This window comes from Triplophysa rosa, linkage group LG12 (assembly GCF_024868665.1).
Source record: "Triplophysa rosa linkage group LG12, Trosa_1v2, whole genome shotgun sequence".
In the NCBI taxonomy this organism is placed as follows: Eukaryota; Metazoa; Chordata; class Actinopteri; order Cypriniformes; family Nemacheilidae; genus Triplophysa; species Triplophysa rosa.
The window spans coordinates 5,637,312-5,656,561 of record NC_079901.1 but is presented as its reverse complement, the minus strand read 5'-3'; the positions used below and the strand labels follow the sequence as shown (position 1 = coordinate 5,656,561).

General features: G+C 39.2%; 1 protein-coding gene across 1 annotated transcript in view; it reads right to left on the bottom strand.

The window, feature by feature from the left end:
- Positions 1–19,250, bottom strand: part of veph1 (ventricular zone expressed PH domain-containing 1) — a 114,672-nt gene that overhangs the window by 50,102 nt on the left and 45,320 nt on the right. The window contains exons 5-6 of the mRNA XM_057348251.1: positions 13,102–13,265; positions 7,665–7,874 (exon numbers count right to left, since the gene is read on the bottom strand). Coding sequence (XP_057204234.1) covers positions 7,665–7,874; positions 13,102–13,265 — 374 coding nt within the window. The remainder of the gene's footprint in view (positions 1–7,664; positions 7,875–13,101; positions 13,266–19,250) is intronic.

The following is a 19,250-nucleotide window of genomic DNA, read 5'->3' as shown; positions in this document are numbered from 1 at the left end:
GTGAAACACTATTCAAGTACATTGAATTGAGTAAATACTGTATGTATTCATTTAGTTAAGACTGTTGAAGCATTTTTGACATCCCTCCAAAATGAATACCCCTCATATATGAGTCATCTAAGGGGGATCCCCTATTTTCATGCCCTGCAAAAAAGACTTACAGTATATGAAGTTTCTGTGATTAAGTTACTCCCATGTGTTATTCTCAAGAAAACCATCTCACACTTCGCATATACATAAAGCCTTTAAATGTTTAAAACATATACAATGTGGTCATTTCTGCATCAGATTGCTAGCATTCATCTTTTTTGGTCTTACGAGGTGCTTTATGTAAAGGTGACGCGTCTTCTGTGTGTTATTCATTAGCACCTGAACTCAACCATTACCAATAGGTGTTAGTTGGATGTTGAGCATTTAAATGAAATACGTCAGGGAACTTTTGCACATTTCTGGACAGACTTCAAGGATCCTTCAGAGATGACTGCGTTTGACGTGTTTTAATTGGCGCTGCCATTAAGCTGTATATTTCAGTTACTTATTTAAGAATGATTACAACCCATTTCAGTGGTTGTTCAGTTGGCTGAGATACAGCTAACCGTAACACTTAGCACAGCTGGACGCTTTTAGTGACTTTTATAAATGTTTATCTGTTTCGAGCCTTTTATTTAGTGTTGTTGGAAAATCCGTTTTTTATGTCCGCAACAAAATAACCATGTGTTCAATGTTTTGAACACACAAACAAACAAACAAACAAACTCCCTTTCTCTCGCCCCATTCTAGTTTCTTCAATTAGCTCATAATGTTTTAAAGATGTAAGCTCTATGATTGAAGTGAAGGTAGAGGCCAATAAAGGAAACTGACTCAATCCTTAAAGGGACAGTCCACCCAAAAACAAAAAAGTAATCATTAACTCACCCTCGAGTTGTTCCAAATCTGCATGAATTTATTTGTTCTGTTGAACACGGAGAAAGTTATTTGGAAGAATGCTTGTAACCAAACAGTTCTTGGCCACCATTAACTACCATAGTAGGAAGTAAAAATGACAATGGTAGTCAAAAGTGCCCCAGAACTGTTTGCTTTCCAACATTCTTAAAAATATATTATTTTGTGTTCAACAGAACAAAGAAATTTACAAAAACATTATTCCTACTATAGTAGTCAATGGTGGCCAAGAACTGTTTGGTCACAAGCATTCAATGTGCTGTCACTGTACATGTTAAATATAAACAAAGTTTAAGAAGTACATTTAGTGTCACCGTTTATGCTTTGAAAGAATCGGGAATTGCGTTTAAAATCATGTTTAAAAGAGAAGATTGTAGTTAAAACACTCACATGAAATATTCAGTTAAACTTTTATTTGAGACGACCGGCCCAGACGCTCATAAAAACAAAGCAATGTTTTTATAGCAATTCTATACTTTTTCTTAAAAAAAATCAAAATACAAATGTCTTCCTTGTAGCCAATTCTGTTCAGAGAGGAGAGAGGAAAAGTCTTTTAACATTGACAAAAGTAAACATATCACATTCTTAGCAAAATACTATCTGACAAGCTGCTTTCGCAAGTGGACATGGCACGATACAAAACAATCGTACATGCATAACATCTACTCGAAAGCAATCATAGGAAATAAATAGACGAGAAGGCAAATCTTGCACAACCAAATGGAAGCTTTGCACTGTTACTAAATCGGCCCTGTTCACAAATGTCTATTCATTGCCCCCCACTGCTGTTTCATCGCACACGTACTAGCTACCCAGTTTCATCATTCAAATTGGGGTAAACATCCCACAATTCTCAGAAACATCCCAATAGAGAGCGTGAACCAGAGCCAAACCTGCATGTCTTACTGCGCACACACACAAAATAACCATTTTAGCAAGCTTCCCAATTATTCCCTTTGCCGTCCTGACAATTTCCCTGTTTATTTGAACAAGATCTCATTCGTAAATTTACAGACCATATTACCCCCAGCACACACAATCATCAGAACGCTATTTCAACGTCAGCCCAATAGATAAACACTTCAGAGGTCTACTGCTGGGCTACTTTAAAACTCCAGATGCATGAGGCTCTGATAAACTGAGAATGACTTTCACAGAGGTCAATGAAACTCTACTGCAGGCCTGGTGAACATATGATGAACTTTCATCCTGAAACGAACATATCCCAATTTTAGCCTCCTAGCTGGTTGGAAAGGCATCTAAAGAGAGTCAAAGCATAATGTGTGCATGCATGTTTCATTACAATTGGTGAAGTTATGCAAACTTGAACACACATTGTTGCAATTTTGTTGCAAATTATGAAGAAACATCTTTATAACTTACGGTCTGACTTTAAAAAAAGTATACGTAATCATTGTAAACGTTTGTGTTTTTAAATGCTAAACTTTTCTGTTTACATCAAATTACTTCACAACTTAAGTCTTTCAAAACCAACCCGATCACAATCCAAAAATAAATGAGTGGCAGCAGGCCGCTTTACTAAGACGGATCAAAAACAAAGTGAAATCTATCAAGTGCTTTTGAAAGCAAAGACGTCATCAAACAAGGCTTTAAAATCAACGTAATCCCTCACAAACAACGCTAATATGACGTGTGTAAATAAACAAGCGCAGGGGTCTGTTTGCCCGTTCGGACGTTACGACGGCGTAGCTTGACCTGTCATTGATGTTTGTTTGGGTTTTCATGATGATGTGTTGGAATGAAAAAGGTTTATTTTGTAGTGTGGTTAGCGGCCGCAGGGGCCGTACATGATGGCTGTGTTCTGTAGCTCATGTGGGTTTAATAGATGTTAGTGTTTTCAGCTCTGCGTGAGACTGGATCCAGGCAAATGTCACACATCTTCAAGAGGAAATGAGAGTCAGGGCCAGGAGAACATTAAATTAATCCCTTCGAAAAAGAGACGTGATTATTACTCGAGTTTTAGTGAAGGAACCAAAACAGGCCATAATGAAACATACAAACAAGCATTGTGGTGGAGAGTTGTCACGAAACCTTGTTTTTGTATATTTTGTTTTTGTATTAATCCGTCACATTATACACAATATTAATATGACAATTATTATTGAGAATTCAAGTGTAATTATTTGTGTTTATCCCTAATGCAAATTACCCATGGTTTATTATATTAAAAATGTTCATTCATATGATTCATTCATTCATTCGTACGATTCACTCACTCATTTATTCATTTGATTGACTCATTCATTCATTCATTCATACAATTCATTCATTCACTCATTCATTCTTATGATTCGTTCACTCATTCATTTATTCATACCTTCATTCATTCACTCATTCACATGATTCATTCACTCATTCATTCTTATGATTCGTTCACTCATTCATTTATTCATAACTTCATTCATTCACTCATTCATATGATTCATTCACGAATTCATTCTTATGATTCATTCGCTCATTCATTCATACCTCCATTCATTCATATGATTCATTCGCTCATTCATTCATACAACTCATTCATTCATTCCTACGATTCACTCACTCACTCACTCACTCACTCACTCACGTATTAGTTCGATTCACTCATTCATTCATATGATTCAATCATTCATTAATTCATATGATTCATTCACTCATTTATTTTTACAACTCATTTATTCATCCATCCATCCATTCATTCGTACAATTCGCTCACTCACTCACTCACTCACTCACTCACTCATTTGATTCATTCATTCATATGATTGATTCATTCATTTGTTCATTAATATGATTCATTCACTTATTCGTTTGTACAACTCATTCATTCATTCATTCATTCTTTCATTCATTCATTCATTCATTCATTCATTCATTCATTCATTCATTCATTCTTTCATTCATTCATTCATTCATTCATTCATTCATTCATCCATCCAACCATTCATTTGCTATCTCCCATTGTTTCAGGAAGCTATTATTTACTGCATATACATCTGTCAGACCGACATCTGTGGCCACTGCATATCGTTTTTTTAAAAACACTGTGAAGTTACTGTAAAGTGACTTTATCATTGAGCTTCTCAACATGCCCACATTCTGTTTCATTCAGATGCACTCCATCAAGTGTCCTATTCCTGTGTGACTGATCATAACATGACAACATGGTATATCACAATACAAAACAAGAGTCATAGAGTTATCAATTGTTTTACAATACGATGCATTCTTTTGGTTGAGCTGACAACAGGTGACCTGCATCAAATAGTGTTTTGCTTTTATTTTGTGATGTTACAGCTTTAAGAAGCTTTTAAGCTTAAACTAGTCAGTCACAGACCTATTCTGTTTCATTAATGTACATACAGAAGGTTGAATTCAACTTTGAATGTAAATTTTATAACAAGTTAACGTTTTTTTAAATATTATTTGTTTAATTGTTATTTCATTTTCTTCAAAATACTATGATACTATTGTATTGTGAACCCAGTATGGTGTATCATACAGAGTCTTCAGCTGAGTGCATCGTTACATCCCTAAGTGACAACATGAATAAAACCCCGTTCTTGCTTCACCATTTTATAAAGAACATAAAACAGGACCAAAAAGTAGCTGACTGCATTTACACCATTTTCCCCCCTTAACTCATAAAGAAAATCACACGACTCTAAACGTCAGTGTGATTAACTGATGCCTCTGTGGTTTACAATGGACTGCTGTGATAACATCCTTTGGGAAAAAACTGCCGCTTACACAAGTCCTTGCTTCAGAAGACACAGGGCTTTTCGCTTACGTCATTTCAAAGAAACCTCTTGGTTATTTAAAACCCACTTAATTCAATCCATCTTTTAGATCCCTTTATCTATGATAGCTTTTTCATAGTATAGCAGTGTAGGAACACCTTTAGAAATGTAGTTTCGCAGCATGTGGCGCTACATGGGGGAAAGGGAGCGATTTGGCCCGTCTCAAGCAATCTTCTGAGATCTACCGCACAACGATCCGGATCAATCCTCCGCGGTGTTCGAGCACGTGTGCTAGTTTTGTGTGTTTCGATGTTCAACACTTCATGGATCAGTGAGGCTTTTCTAAAACCGTGTAAACTGTTCCTTTTGCTCTTTTTTCCTCCTGTCTCCTCTGATTGTGATTGAAAAAATATGAAAGGAAGAAACCTTTTCTCTGAATTCAGCAATTTGGCACACATTCCCGTGACTGTTTAACAAGCCAACGCAGCCTCGCAAAGCTCGGAACGCAGGGAAAGTGTCCACATGAAGCCATTTCTATTCAACGCTGGCCATCTCCTTCAAGTGCTTATATACATGTCTGCACATTTTTCATTGGGCCTGTGATCGCTCTACAGAAGTGACATGTTCCCTGGATTGTTTTCTTTTATGGGCTTGTGGTAGCTCCGAGTAGGTCCACTCAAAGTGTAACCGGACCAAACGGCATCCAGCTCGTGGCATTTCATCTCCACGTGGCTCTGATCACAGCTGGTCAAGAGTGTGGACCTTCTCCAAAGCAAACACATTACGAAACATTGTGGAACGGCCAAGTACTCTGCAGGTATCCGTTTACCAAACAGACATGAAACAAAGAGAAACAAAGTGAGCGTTTTCTGTCTGAGATTGTGAGGGTATGTTTCATTCTTGATTGTTCGTCCCTCTGGTTGGCCCAGTTTGCTGATTTTGGAGAATGTCATGTCATGGATGAACAAAGGAAAGTCATGCTGACAAAAACAGTACCGAATTTGATCAAAGTCCGTTTACGGAAGTCGTGCCACTCGTCGGCCATGTTTGCACCGCCTCTGGGCAGCTATTTACATCATAGCAAGTCAACAGTCTTTTCTCTTTGAATGGTGGAAGGCAGATATTTCTAAAATCACTGGCAAAGATCACAATTAAATAGCATATTTCTGATCAATGATTAAATTTCTGATCAACTAAGCTTAAATTGCGTTAAAAATCGCCTTTTTCGAAGTTGCTTCAGCAGAGTCATAATTTATATCAAATTATAAAAGAAAAATGTCAAAAATGTCTCTACGATGTCGTGATGGCTGCTGTCACAAAGCAACAGGAGCTTTTGATTATTAAAAATTCCACATCATACTTGATTTTATTAATTTTAGTTACAGTTTTAAAAAATATATCACATACAGTATGTAATATGTAATATATTACGAAAAGTTATTGTGCACCACTCCTTAAAAAGCCACACAATTTAAACAGTATAAAAGGTGTATGATAGGATACAAACCAACATTAAATCCTTTGTTCAAATGGGCCCTAAATAAAGTATTTCTTTTTATGGGATTGGCTGCGCTACTCATTGAGTATGAGGCTTGTGCAAATTACAAGAAATCAAAGAGGGGAGGCAGGAGGAGACAGACGGGGGGTCAAAAATGAGTTGGACGAATTCTGTAGTATTTCTGTGCTTGATACACTCCCCAAAGGTTCGTATAGGTTTCGGAAAGTTTTTTTTGAACATGAAAAACCATTACGGACAACTTTTCTTAGTCCCTTATTGGGTAATTCTCCCGGAAAAGCACTCCCACGGCAAGGCGAAAGAAATAGCCCGCCCACGTGTCAACCAACGAGCGATAGGAAGACCCGCTACCATCGAGATTGGCTGCGCCGCGTCAAGATTGGCTGTGTTGTGGGCCTTCAGCTGCAGCTCGTTACTCTTGCGATAGTGAGAGAAGTTGAGGTGTGTTTGTTTGTTCACGGCATTTCAGTGATGGATGTTATATAAACGGTGAATATAACAGATGCAGATCATTTGAAACTGACAGATTGTGCGGGCCCAGCGCTAAAAGATGCAAGACACGAACTGCAAGCGGTAAGTGAAACTAAGTCATATGTCTGTGTTTTGTTGGCAATCGGCGTGTACATGCATAATGTAAACAACACAAACGTATAGTGAATCAGCAGTTATAATGCGATTATGTCGTGAACTCTATAAATTCAGAGTTCATCTGAATTTATAGATGTGTTAAAAGAAATCAGAGATGACCTTAAGTCAGACCTCATATTATGACACAGCGAGTCACAGACTACAGAAAACACATAGTTGATCATCGGTGAAATCTAGACTGAATCACTCAGATCACTATCATGTGGTAGTGATTTAGTCCACCCCCCCCCACCCACCCCCAGGAGGTCGTCTGTTTTCGGAAATAATCGTACAGCTGTATCTATCTTTTATAAATGTGATCAAACTAAATACTCTTCGAAGATAGAAAGTATGCAAAACTACTCTATACAAGATACTCAAGATTAATATGAGATTGGCAGAAACTGCGCGTTCAACTGGACCTTTAACAAGTATGAATCAGCAACAATGTTGGTCTGCCGCAGATGAACTGCATGAAATAAAGATTCTGACCTGCCACCGAGAGGCAGAAATGAGAAATCGGTAGTACTATAACAAGAAAGCAAAATCATCAAACGGCAAAGACTTATAGGTAATATGTCTGTGCACATGTCTGACACATGTTTTAGAAGTCGTTTCACAGAGAACACATTTTTGGACGGAATGGTGGTTATATGAACTTGCATTATGAACGCCACATTAGGACAATTTCAAGCTCAAAATACTGTAGTTAAAGTGAAAACACAGTGCACCAGATCAGTGTCCGTTTTCGTTTTGGACCAGTCATTAAAGCGTTATTAATTTTATTGTTATGAAAGAAGCCACCTTCAGTGAATGGCAACGTGATGGTAAATGCCCACCTCACTAGTTAGACCCACTGCCCCGTGGATCTTAGCGATGTGTCCAAGCAGCGCAGGGTTTTTCTGACCCACACTTCTCAAGATTGACAGGAAGGATGTGAGAGAGGCGGGGCTCGCCTGAGCCACGTTCACCAGCACGCTCAGGACAGAATCACTCAGATCACTGTCATTGAGATAGCCGATCAAAGACGGCACCAAAGAAGATAACACCTAAAGAGAAAGAGGAAATAAGACCGGGGGTATAAGGTCTTGTTCTTTAAACAACAACAATTTTCACCATTTTCTAACAATAGGTATTAAATAAACAGGAAGATGAAATAAAAACAACTGTCCAATAATTGTGAGCAAAACAGGATTGCAGGTGTAGCTAGTTTGTGTCCAAGTGTGGGTTTATTCAGCATTAAGAGTACTTATGCACTTCTATTTTTATTTTGATATTTCCCTTACAACAACTTGTGTAAGAGGGTTGAAAGCTATTCATAACAAAATAATAACCAAAAAATTGTACAATGCTTATGACAAAAAACTTATGACACACTCTCTTTCAAACACAGGTCCCTTATGGTTCTGATCCTGCTGTGTAAAGAACTACTGCTCTCTGATTGGTTGATTCAAGAGCCACCCATTCATCCCATAAACAAGTCCTTTGGTCCTACAGCACATGGGCTTTCAAAGACAAGAATGATGGAGATAGTAACAAAGAGAGAAAGAGAGAGAAAAACTTAAGGAAACTTATAGTCATCATCCCGAGTTCATCTGAATTTATAGATGTGTTAAAAGAAATCAGAGATGACCTTAAGTCAGACCTCATATTATGACACAGCGAGTCACAGACTACAGAAAACACACAGTAGATCATCGGTGAAATCTAGACTGACATTCAGCCCTGACAACCAGTGCAGACTTCAATGAAATGGCCCGAGAAGAAAGGCGTGTTCATTCATTCATTCATTCATTCATTCATTCATTCATTCATTCATTCTTTCATTCATTCATTCATTCATTCATTCATTCATTCATCCATCCAACCATTCATTTGCTATCTCCCATTGTTTCAGGAAGCTATTATTTACTGCATATACATCTGTCAGACCGACATCTGTGGCCACTGCATATCGTTTTTTTAAAAACACTGTGAAGTTACTGTAAAGTGACTTTATCATTGAGCTTCTCAACATGCCCACATTCTGTTTCATTCAGATGCACTCCATCAAGTGTCCTATTCCTGTGTGACTGATCATAACATGACAACATGGTATATCACAATACAAAACAAGAGTCATAGAGTTATCAATTGTTTTACAATACGATGCATTCTTTTGGTTGAGCTGACAACAGGTGACCTGCATCAAATAGTGTTTTGCTTTTATTTTGTGATGTTACAGCTTTAAGAAGCTTTTAAGCTTAAACTAGTCAGTCACAGACCTATTCTGTTTCATTAATGTACATACAGAAGGTTGAATTCAACTTTGAATGTAAATTTTATAACAAGTTAACGTTTTTTTAAATATTATTTGTTTAATTGTTATTTCATTTTCTTCAAAATACTATGATACTATTGTATTGTGAACCCAGTATGGTGTATCATACAGAGTCTTCAGCTGAGTGCATCGTTACATCCCTAAGTGACAACATGAATAAAACCCCGTTCTTGCTTCACCATTTTATAAAGAACATAAAACAGGACCAAAAAGTAGCTGACTGCATTTACACCATTTTCCCCCCTTAACTCATAAAGAAAATCACACGACTCTAAACGTCAGTGTGATTAACTGATGCCTCTGTGGTTTACAATGGACTGCTGTGATAACATCCTTTGGGAAAAAACTGCCGCTTACACAAGTCCTTGCTTCAGAAGACACAGGGCTTTTCGCTTACGTCATTTCAAAGAAACCTCTTGGTTATTTAAAACCCACTTAATTCAATCCATCTTTTAGATCCCTTTATCTATGATAGCTTTTTCATAGTATAGCAGTGTAGGAACACCTTTAGAAATGTAGTTTCGCAGCATGTGGCGCTACATGGGGGAAAGGGAGCGATTTGGCCCGTCTCAAGCAATCTTCTGAGATCTACCGCACAACGATCCGGATCAATCCTCCGCGGTGTTCGAGCACGTGTGCTAGTTTTGTGTGTTTCGATGTTCAACACTTCATGGATCAGTGAGGCTTTTCTAAAACCGTGTAAACTGTTCCTTTTGCTCTTTTTTCCTCCTGTCTCCTCTGATTGTGATTGAAAAAATATGAAAGGAAGAAACCTTTTCTCTGAATTCAGCAATTTGGCACACATTCCCGTGACTGTTTAACAAGCCAACGCAGCCTCGCAAAGCTCGGAACGCAGGGAAAGTGTCCACATGAAGCCATTTCTATTCAACGCTGGCCATCTCCTTCAAGTGCTTATATACATGTCTGCACATTTTTCATTGGGCCTGTGATCGCTCTACAGAAGTGACATGTTCCCTGGATTGTTTTCTTTTATGGGCTTGTGGTAGCTCCGAGTAGGTCCACTCAAAGTGTAACCGGACCAAACGGCATCCAGCTCGTGGCATTTCATCTCCACGTGGCTCTGATCACAGCTGGTCAAGAGTGTGGACCTTCTCCAAAGCAAACACATTACGAAACATTGTGGAACGGCCAAGTACTCTGCAGGTATCCGTTTACCAAACAGACATGAAACAAAGAGAAACAAAGTGAGCGTTTTCTGTCTGAGATTGTGAGGGTATGTTTCATTCTTGATTGTTCGTCCCTCTGGTTGGCCCAGTTTGCTGATTTTGGAGAATGTCATGTCATGGATGAACAAAGGAAAGTCATGCTGACAAAAACAGTACCGAATTTGATCAAAGTCCGTTTACGGAAGTCGTGCCACTCGTCGGCCATGTTTGCACCGCCTCTGGGCAGCTATTTACATCATAGCAAGTCAACAGTCTTTTCTCTTTGAATGGTGGAAGGCAGATATTTCTAAAATCACTGGCAAAGATCACAATTAAATAGCATATTTCTGATCAATGATTAAATTTCTGATCAACTAAGCTTAAATTGCGTTAAAAATCGCCTTTTTCGAAGTTGCTTCAGCAGAGTCATAATTTATATCAAATTATAAAAGAAAAATGTCAAAAATGTCTCTACGATGTCGTGATGGCTGCTGTCACAAAGCAACAGGAGCTTTTGATTATTAAAAATTCCACATCATACTTGATTTTATTAATTTTAGTTACAGTTTTAAAAAATATATCACATACAGTATGTAATATGTAATATATTACGAAAAGTTATTGTGCACCACTCCTTAAAAAGCCACACAATTTAAACAGTATAAAAGGTGTATGATAGGATACAAACCAACATTAAATCCTTTGTTCAAATGGGCCCTAAATAAAGTATTTCTTTTTATGGGATTGGCTGCGCTACTCATTGAGTATGAGGCTTGTGCAAATTACAAGAAATCAAAGAGGGGAGGCAGGAGGAGACAGACGGGGGGTCAAAAATGAGTTGGACGAATTCTGTAGTATTTCTGTGCTTGATACACTCCCCAAAGGTTCGTATAGGTTTCGGAAAGTTTTTTTAGAACATGAAAAACCATTACGGACAACTTTTCTTAGTCCCTTATTGGGAAATTCTCCCGGAAAAGCACTCCCACGGCAAGGCGAAAGAAATAGCCCACCCACGTGTCAACCAACGAGCGATAGGAAGACCCGCTACCATCGAGATTGGCTGCGCCGCGTCAAGATTGGCTGTGTTGTGGGCCTTCAGCTGCAGCTCGTTACTCTTGCGATAGTGAGAGAAGTTGAAGTGTGTTTGTTTGTTCACGGCATTTCAGTGATGGATGTTATATAAACGGTGAATATAACAGATGCAGATCATTTGAAACTGACAGATTGTGCGGGCCCAGCGCTAAAAGATGCAAGACACGAACTGCAAGCGGTAAGTGAAACTAAGTCATATGTCTGTGTTTTGTTGGCAATCGGCGTGTACATGCATAATGTAAACAACACAAACGTATAGTGAATCAGCAGTTATAATGCGATAATGTCGTGAACTCTATAAATTCAGAGTTCATCTGAATTTATAGATGTGTTAAAAGAAATCAGAGATGACCTTAAGTCAGACCTCATATTATGACACAGCGAGTCACAGACTACAGAAAACACACAGTAGATCATCGGTGAAATCTAGACTGACATTCAGCCCTGACAACCAGTGCAGACTTCAATGAAATGGCCCGAGAAGAAAGGCGTGAGTCAGTCGGCCTCTGTTCTTCAGCATGAAATGAATCTAACAACACCCTTTCAGCAGGATTTGTTTAATCCTTTATTTTTCCTCTGGTGAAACCCTTCACGTTTGAATTGGCAGAGGTGTAGGACGGGCCGGGAGAGCAGCAGACACACACTATGACTTAGTTACATACTTATACAGTCTTTTATATGTTGTTTACCCGCATACAGTACCACCAACGCGTGTGTTAAATAAAAAAGTATGTTTTTCAAACAGTTAATATTTGATAATGTCTTGAATTACACTTGTTTCATTCAACTCAAAATGTAAACTTTGTTAACATTCAAACACCCCCCAAAAATGTATAACAGCTTTGAAAGGCTATTGCATGTTTTATTACAGTAATGCTTTAACTTAAAATGATACATAAATACGACAAAATGTAATTCACAATTTTTTTTTCTGTTCACTGACAGGAAAAAAGAAATTTTTATGTAGTCATTTGCTGTCAGTACTTTTGATATTCATATATTTGTAATTTAAAAAAATCTGTAACTCTCTAATAAAAAGTTGAACATTTAGTCATTTACAGTATGTTTCTCCCGCACACTTTATCAGCCTTTATTGCTTTCACAAACTCTGTTTCCTTTTTCCAAATCTCCCTTTCTGTGTAAATAACAGAATGACTCATTGTAAGATAATGTCTCATATCCTTCCCTTTAATTTTACAACAAAGCGCTCTATAAATGTAATAATCCAGTGTTGTGTTTGTGATTGTTAATATCTCATGACTAATGCATTCTTCACATCTGGCTCTGTTCATCTGCTATTTGCTATCCCATCACCCCCTAAAAAACATATCTAAATGCAGGAAGCCCGGGTGACACTTGCTGCCAAAATCCTGCCTCCCCGTTTTCTTTTCCAGTAAATCTCTCTTTACCCAGAGCCGTGGGGAAACGTTATGTTACGACGTGCTTTCTGATATTTCAACACTCGACGAAATCCGTTTTACAGGTTTGACGCTGCCACAGGTGTCCATCACCACTAAACTGTCTGACCATGCAGACTCGTGTTAAAACGACCGCTCAATCACTCACTCTTTACATCTCCACCCGTCCGATCCAAATTCTTTCTCTGTTACCCAGAATAAGTGACCTTGACTCGTTTGTATCCCCACATCCCTCGTTCATTCTGTCATGTGCTCGTCCGTCCCTCCCTCCCTCACTCACCAGGGGATGAAGGTCAGAGATCATCTGGAGCAGTCGGAGCAGATGCTGTCTGCCGGTCTGATCCAGCTGTGACATCAACGCCGTCAGCTCACGGATGCGCTGGTGGATGGGCTCTGGTTGTCGTGGATACACAGATGGCAGCACCCTCAACAGCATGGAATTGCCTATCAAACCGATAAACAATCAATACAATAGAGAGAATAACTAACAATGCTTTTTAAAGCAAAACTCTTTCTTATGTCAATTTGAACCGTTTTGTAGATAATTCTATATGAACACCGGTATATATGAATAATATACTACGGTATTCATGTGAAAGTAACATTTGCTATGGTATCACTTGTCTTTTCATACTTTAGGTTATAGTCAAACCCGCAAGGAATGCTACTCAAACCTCAATCGTCATGATGACTCAAAATGTGCATGCCATTTCCCCAGAAAAGCAGTGTGGGAGCAGATTAATTGTGTGTTGACTTCAAAACAACAACAATGTAGCATTGTGTTGTTGTTCACATTTTATTGTCCTTAGTTTTCTCATTTACTTTCTGTCGGGCAGTTTTCTCTGCAGGATCCCAGCACGAAATGAGGTAAGAGAATAAAATACAAAAAGAAAATGAGACGAAAACCCAGAAAGAATAAAGAATAAACAAACAAACGAATAAAAGAATGAATGAAAGCCTACAGTGTTAGCGCTGTACACGCATGCAGTAAAGTCAGGATCCTCTTCATCTGGAAACCATCCGGATCATTCTAAAGGTGATGGTGAGCACATTCTCGTAGTTTGGACACAATAAGGTTACACTGGAGCACTGTGAGATAATAAACATGTGTGGGAACAGGAAGTGAAAAGAGACCTTTCAGCTACCCGTGTCAGATGAATGACAGCAGGACCAAGAAAATGACCAATCAGTGACCTCTGATGTGTGATGGTTATCATGTGTCAGTGTCATGTTAAGACATTTCTGGAAAACTTGGTAAATGGTTAGTTCTGGTCTCTGTGTGTTTAAATGGAAAACAGGATTTGTTTCAGCTCACACGAGTTTGCTGTATCATGATGACATACTCGGGCAGAACACCATTTTTCAGTTTTGAGCGAACTATTCAATTCAATTTTATTTATATAGCGCTTTTCACAATGTGCATTGTGCACAATGTGAACTATCCCTTTAACTTTTTGAGTACAGACATAGACATCAAATTACAAAAGTTGCAGATAATTGTTTTTTTAAACAGGTCAAATTAAAATAATAAACGGAATTAAACAACGAGAATTAAGTTCAAAATACATTTGAAATATTTGCAAAGCTGTTTTACGTTTTAAGCACAACCTAAAAGAGTCAAAGCCACGCATTTTAGCAGTGAAGGTCTGGTCATGTTTTTGTCTCGTCACACTGACATTACTTGAAACATGTAAATGATATGCTTTCGGTGTTTTGTAGTTTACATTGACTGGATATTACAATCGGTCGTTTACCATGTTGACGCGCGTCAAGCACGCCCACAGTAAACGGCACAAACTCCCGAGAGCTGTTGAAATGAAAGAAAGCGACGGAGCCAGTGTTTTAGACTCGGACAACCCATGACATTTCTATGATAAAACAGTTATCAAACACTAAACATCTAGATACTTACATCGTGCTCTTTCAAAGGTAAACTGACCTCGAAATGGGCTTCTGTCAAAAGCCTTCATTTGATTGGCCACCTCCATTAGAGTGATGAGCGCTTTTAGAACGCTGAGGTAGACCAGATCTGAGATAGTCACTATGACTATCTTGTTCATGCTTTTTCTAGTCTTGTGTGAGGATCCTGACAGTCCCATGTTTCGTGTGGGAGCACGTGGCCATTGTTTGTTTTGGTGTGCCATGTGCTCTCCTGTCTGGTGTCTTGACCCCGCCCCCTCGTTTTCTTATTAATTATCTTGTTATTGTTTCATGCCCCTCTACTGTTGCACCCATTATTTGCTCCCTATTTATTGCCCTTATGTTTGCTGTACTATGCTGTTTTGCACTTTGCATTGTGCAACTTTGCAATTCTTATCAATCAAGTTTAGTATGATTGAGTCCAGTTTATTCAAATCAGTCAAGTTTATTGTCCAGTCAAGTCGTTTTCTGTTCTGCTTCCCTAGTTCTGTGTTGTTTTGCCCCCTCGTGGGTTTTGTTTTTCTTTGTTTATTGTAAATATAAAGTCTATGTGTAACTGCTGCCTGCGTTTGGTTTCTGTCTCCACACCATGACACATAGCCGTTTTCTACATTATTGGCAGCACTTCATTCAGTTTGCCCTGTTATTCACGACATTTATTACACATCATGGAAAAATTACGGAGCATATACGCCATATTCCTGCGCATACCCTGCACTGTCATGAACGTGGAGGTGAGACACGAACAGAGGACCCAAGTGCAGACAGCGGGTAAGGGGTTAACAAAAAGACTTTAATTATAACTACAAAACATGAAACAAAAACCCATGTGGGGGTAACACAACAAAAGAGGAGACTATAATAACATGACAGGACTAAGACTAACTACACTTAAACAAGACTAAAGTTAAACATTTGACATAACTACAAATAACTAAACTAGACTAGACTAGACTAGACTAACAAGAACTCACCAAACAGATAACACGAATGACACACACAATGAACCAGCACAGGACAGAGAACAAAGGGGCATTAAATAAGGGATCAAATCAAGAGGGGACAGGTGTAGGGCATGAAACCAATAACGAGCAATAATGAGGAGACGAGAGGGGGCGGGAACAGAGACGAGACCTGAAGAGAGCATGTGGAAGGCCAAGTGGGCCAAAATGCTTCTCTCCACACTAAACAAGAGGTTCTGCCATGGCTCTGCCACCAGATCAAGAAAAGCAAGACAAGATGGGGCAGAACCATGACACTACACTACACAAGTGGGTATACACAATCCCGACTGATACAGAAATGGGTACACCAGTGTATACCCTCGGCTACACCACTGTTGGATTTGTGTGGAATGGACCACAAAGGGTAATATTAAAAGCAAACATGACAGGAAAAATGTTACAAAAGTGTGGCCCCTTTAGACAATAACTATAAAACATGGCACCCAACCTCCCCTTACCTGTTATACAGCTGATGTTATTAAGTAAGGCTTTATAATTTACTGAAAAAATTAAAGAGCAATGCGCAGACATTGATAGATTAGCTTTTTTGGTCCGGCTGTCACTAACTTGCTGATTTATTTCTCATGAACAATTTTCACTGCTCATCCACATCTGCAGTAAAAATGACAGTAGATCATAAACTAAATATGGCAGAAAACTCCCAGATCTTAACAAAATCACCCAATCTCTGTTCTGGCAAGCTATGTAAGTCAGGGCGGTCAGTTGGCAAACATAATTCTGTACGTGAGATGTTTCGTCTGGCTCGGGAGAGACATTGAGTCGAGCAGAAGACCTGCCCACCTGTTTCCGCACACACAGCGGGTTATGTTAATGAAGGATTAGTGCTACACACAACCTCTCCGAATGACACAGCGGGGAATACATGACTGATATCCACATACGACAGGTCATATAATCTTTGCCAGGTGCTTTGGCAAAAAGGACATTTTCTTTCCGTTTTTGGGGAATTTCATTCTTTGATGAGACAAGCTTAATGCAAGTAAGTCAGAATTAAGAAAGACAGCTTATTTCCAGAGAGACCTTTTCCACATATGTGACTCTTGTTCCTGTGATGATAACATCAGAGGTTGTACAGAAATACTGTCTGTTTCTCCAGAACACAGCTGATCTGCGTGTTATTAATGAAGTCTTGTGTACAGGACTTGTACAGTCCCCCAGTGAGATAAACACACTTGTGTTCTATTTTAATGGGAGGAGAGGATAGTGTTGGAAGTTCATTTCCACAATCTAGCTCCTTAAAATGTTTTTTTTTTATGCCTTTAATACCATAGGACAGCGGAGCGCAGACAGGAAAGCATTGGATACAGACACAGGGGAGAGGGACTGGCAAATGACGCTCGAGACGGGATTCGAACTCAGGTTGGCCCGCAAGTGCACTGGCACTATATGTCGGTACACCAACCACAGGGCTATCAGCACCCTATTTAATGACTCATTTAAAAACAGATTGATTGTGTCTGTTAGCCGTCACACGTTCCCATATGACTTATGGTATGCTAAAAATAAAAGTAGCCTAAATACAAAAAAGTTGATTCCGAATTCTTTTTATCACAGTGTCTATATTGAGCAAACTTCAGATGTGTATAGTACACATCATCTTTGTCGAGGTTCATATCAGATGTTTCCACATTTTTGGATCAGGTTTTCATTTCCCTGTATCTGGCAGGCTTAAAACCCTTGTATTAGATCAGTCTTTGGGTGCGTTTACACTTGGCATTAACATGCGACCTGTATCTGGATGTTGTCCACATACACATTGAAAAGACAAGTGTAAACGCGCTTCTGATCGGAATGTCATCCGATCAGCGTGTCCTGATCCAGAGGTAGTCGAGGACGCATTGGGATCAGATCTCAGTGTAATGTAAACGCAATTCAGACAGTTTATCTACATTTACCGGTACAATTTCACAGAAAACCCCGCCCGCTATCACTATTCTCTCGTCTGTCCGAAACCTGTCAGACTGCGGAGCAGCTGACAAATGCAGCGGAAAATTTACTCTTGCTCCCGAACGTTGCACAGTCATTCATTTTCCCACGAAATTATCATGGATAATTAACCTACAGAGGATTTAAGTCAAATCACACGAGATGTTTTACTTGACCACTTCAGCTGTATCATCGCTGTATTTGTGACTGCCATGAATGGCATTGACTCGCACACACAGCGCCTGCTTAAAACGCATCATTTGTTTATTTTCATGTCACAGACACGAATGGCAACAATATATCAGCTTGTTTCTAACATACGTGTGTGTGTTTACTGTAGCCTATACGCCGTAATCAACTCTCCGGTTCCCCGAGGGCTGCTGCCGCTTGTGTCTCGTACGGCTCTCACTAAATCGTTGGTGTTTCGAGTCTGACGTCATCACCCAAACGTGTTTTTTCATCAATTTTAACAATCATAGGTAGTTTAGATGGTTAGAGTAAGGTTGGGGTTAGGGTGTGGGTTAGGGTAAAGGTTTCGAAACACCAAAGATTTAGTCAAAACCAACAAGCCACGCCCACGGATCTGACTCGAAAGTACCATCCCCGGAAGACAGATTAAGCGGCAGACGGGCAGTTTGAAACGGAGCTCTGAATACACCGTATATCATTTACACACAGAAACAAGATTGTATAGTGTTGCTAATAGCTGATGTCAGTAAACACGCTATTTAGGGTGCAGACGAAAGAAACGACGCGCTGTCACTTTCTGCCGAACCAACCCAAATAGACAAGAACGATGTAAGTGGTCGCTTTTGATCATAGGAACTTCGGCCTACTTATGTGATTATTTTATGTGTCCGTGACATGAATAAACAAATGATGTGTTTAAAAACACCTTTAGAGTCTGTGTGTGTGTGTGCGCGCGTGAGTGAAAGCCGCCACAGCTCAAGTACAAAAGCTGTTGTTTGTCATTTTACAAACGTCCTCTGCTTATACTTTCACATATAAGATCATTAATCGTTTTAACCGCGGATTACTTCCCACCGCTGACTAGAGTTCAACATGGCTGCGTATCAAATCTGTAACATGCTCATCCTCCCCGTTATACGTGTTGTGTGAAATCTCCCCTCACCGGGGCTATTTTTAAATTGCAGGCTTATTAAAATAATGGGCGGGAAACTATAGAGATCCGATCAGTTATCCAGATGTGGAAGCCACTTGTTGACAAGTGTAAACGCGCTGTGTCCTGATTGTCTGAAGATCCGACCTGCTTGTTCGGATCACCGAGATCGCATGTTAATGCCAAGTGTAAACGCACCCTTTGATTGACGGGTGAATGTAAATTATCTTGCATAGAAGATGATGCAAGAGTAGGCTACCTTTAAGGGATAGTTCACCCAAAAAAGAAAATTCTGTCCTCATTTACTCCAAATCTGTATAAATTTAATAAAGAAAGATATTTGGAAGAATGTCAGTAACAGATCTCATCCCCCATTGACTCCCATAGTATTTATTTTCCCTATTATGGCAGTGAATGGGGGATGAGATCTGTTTGGTG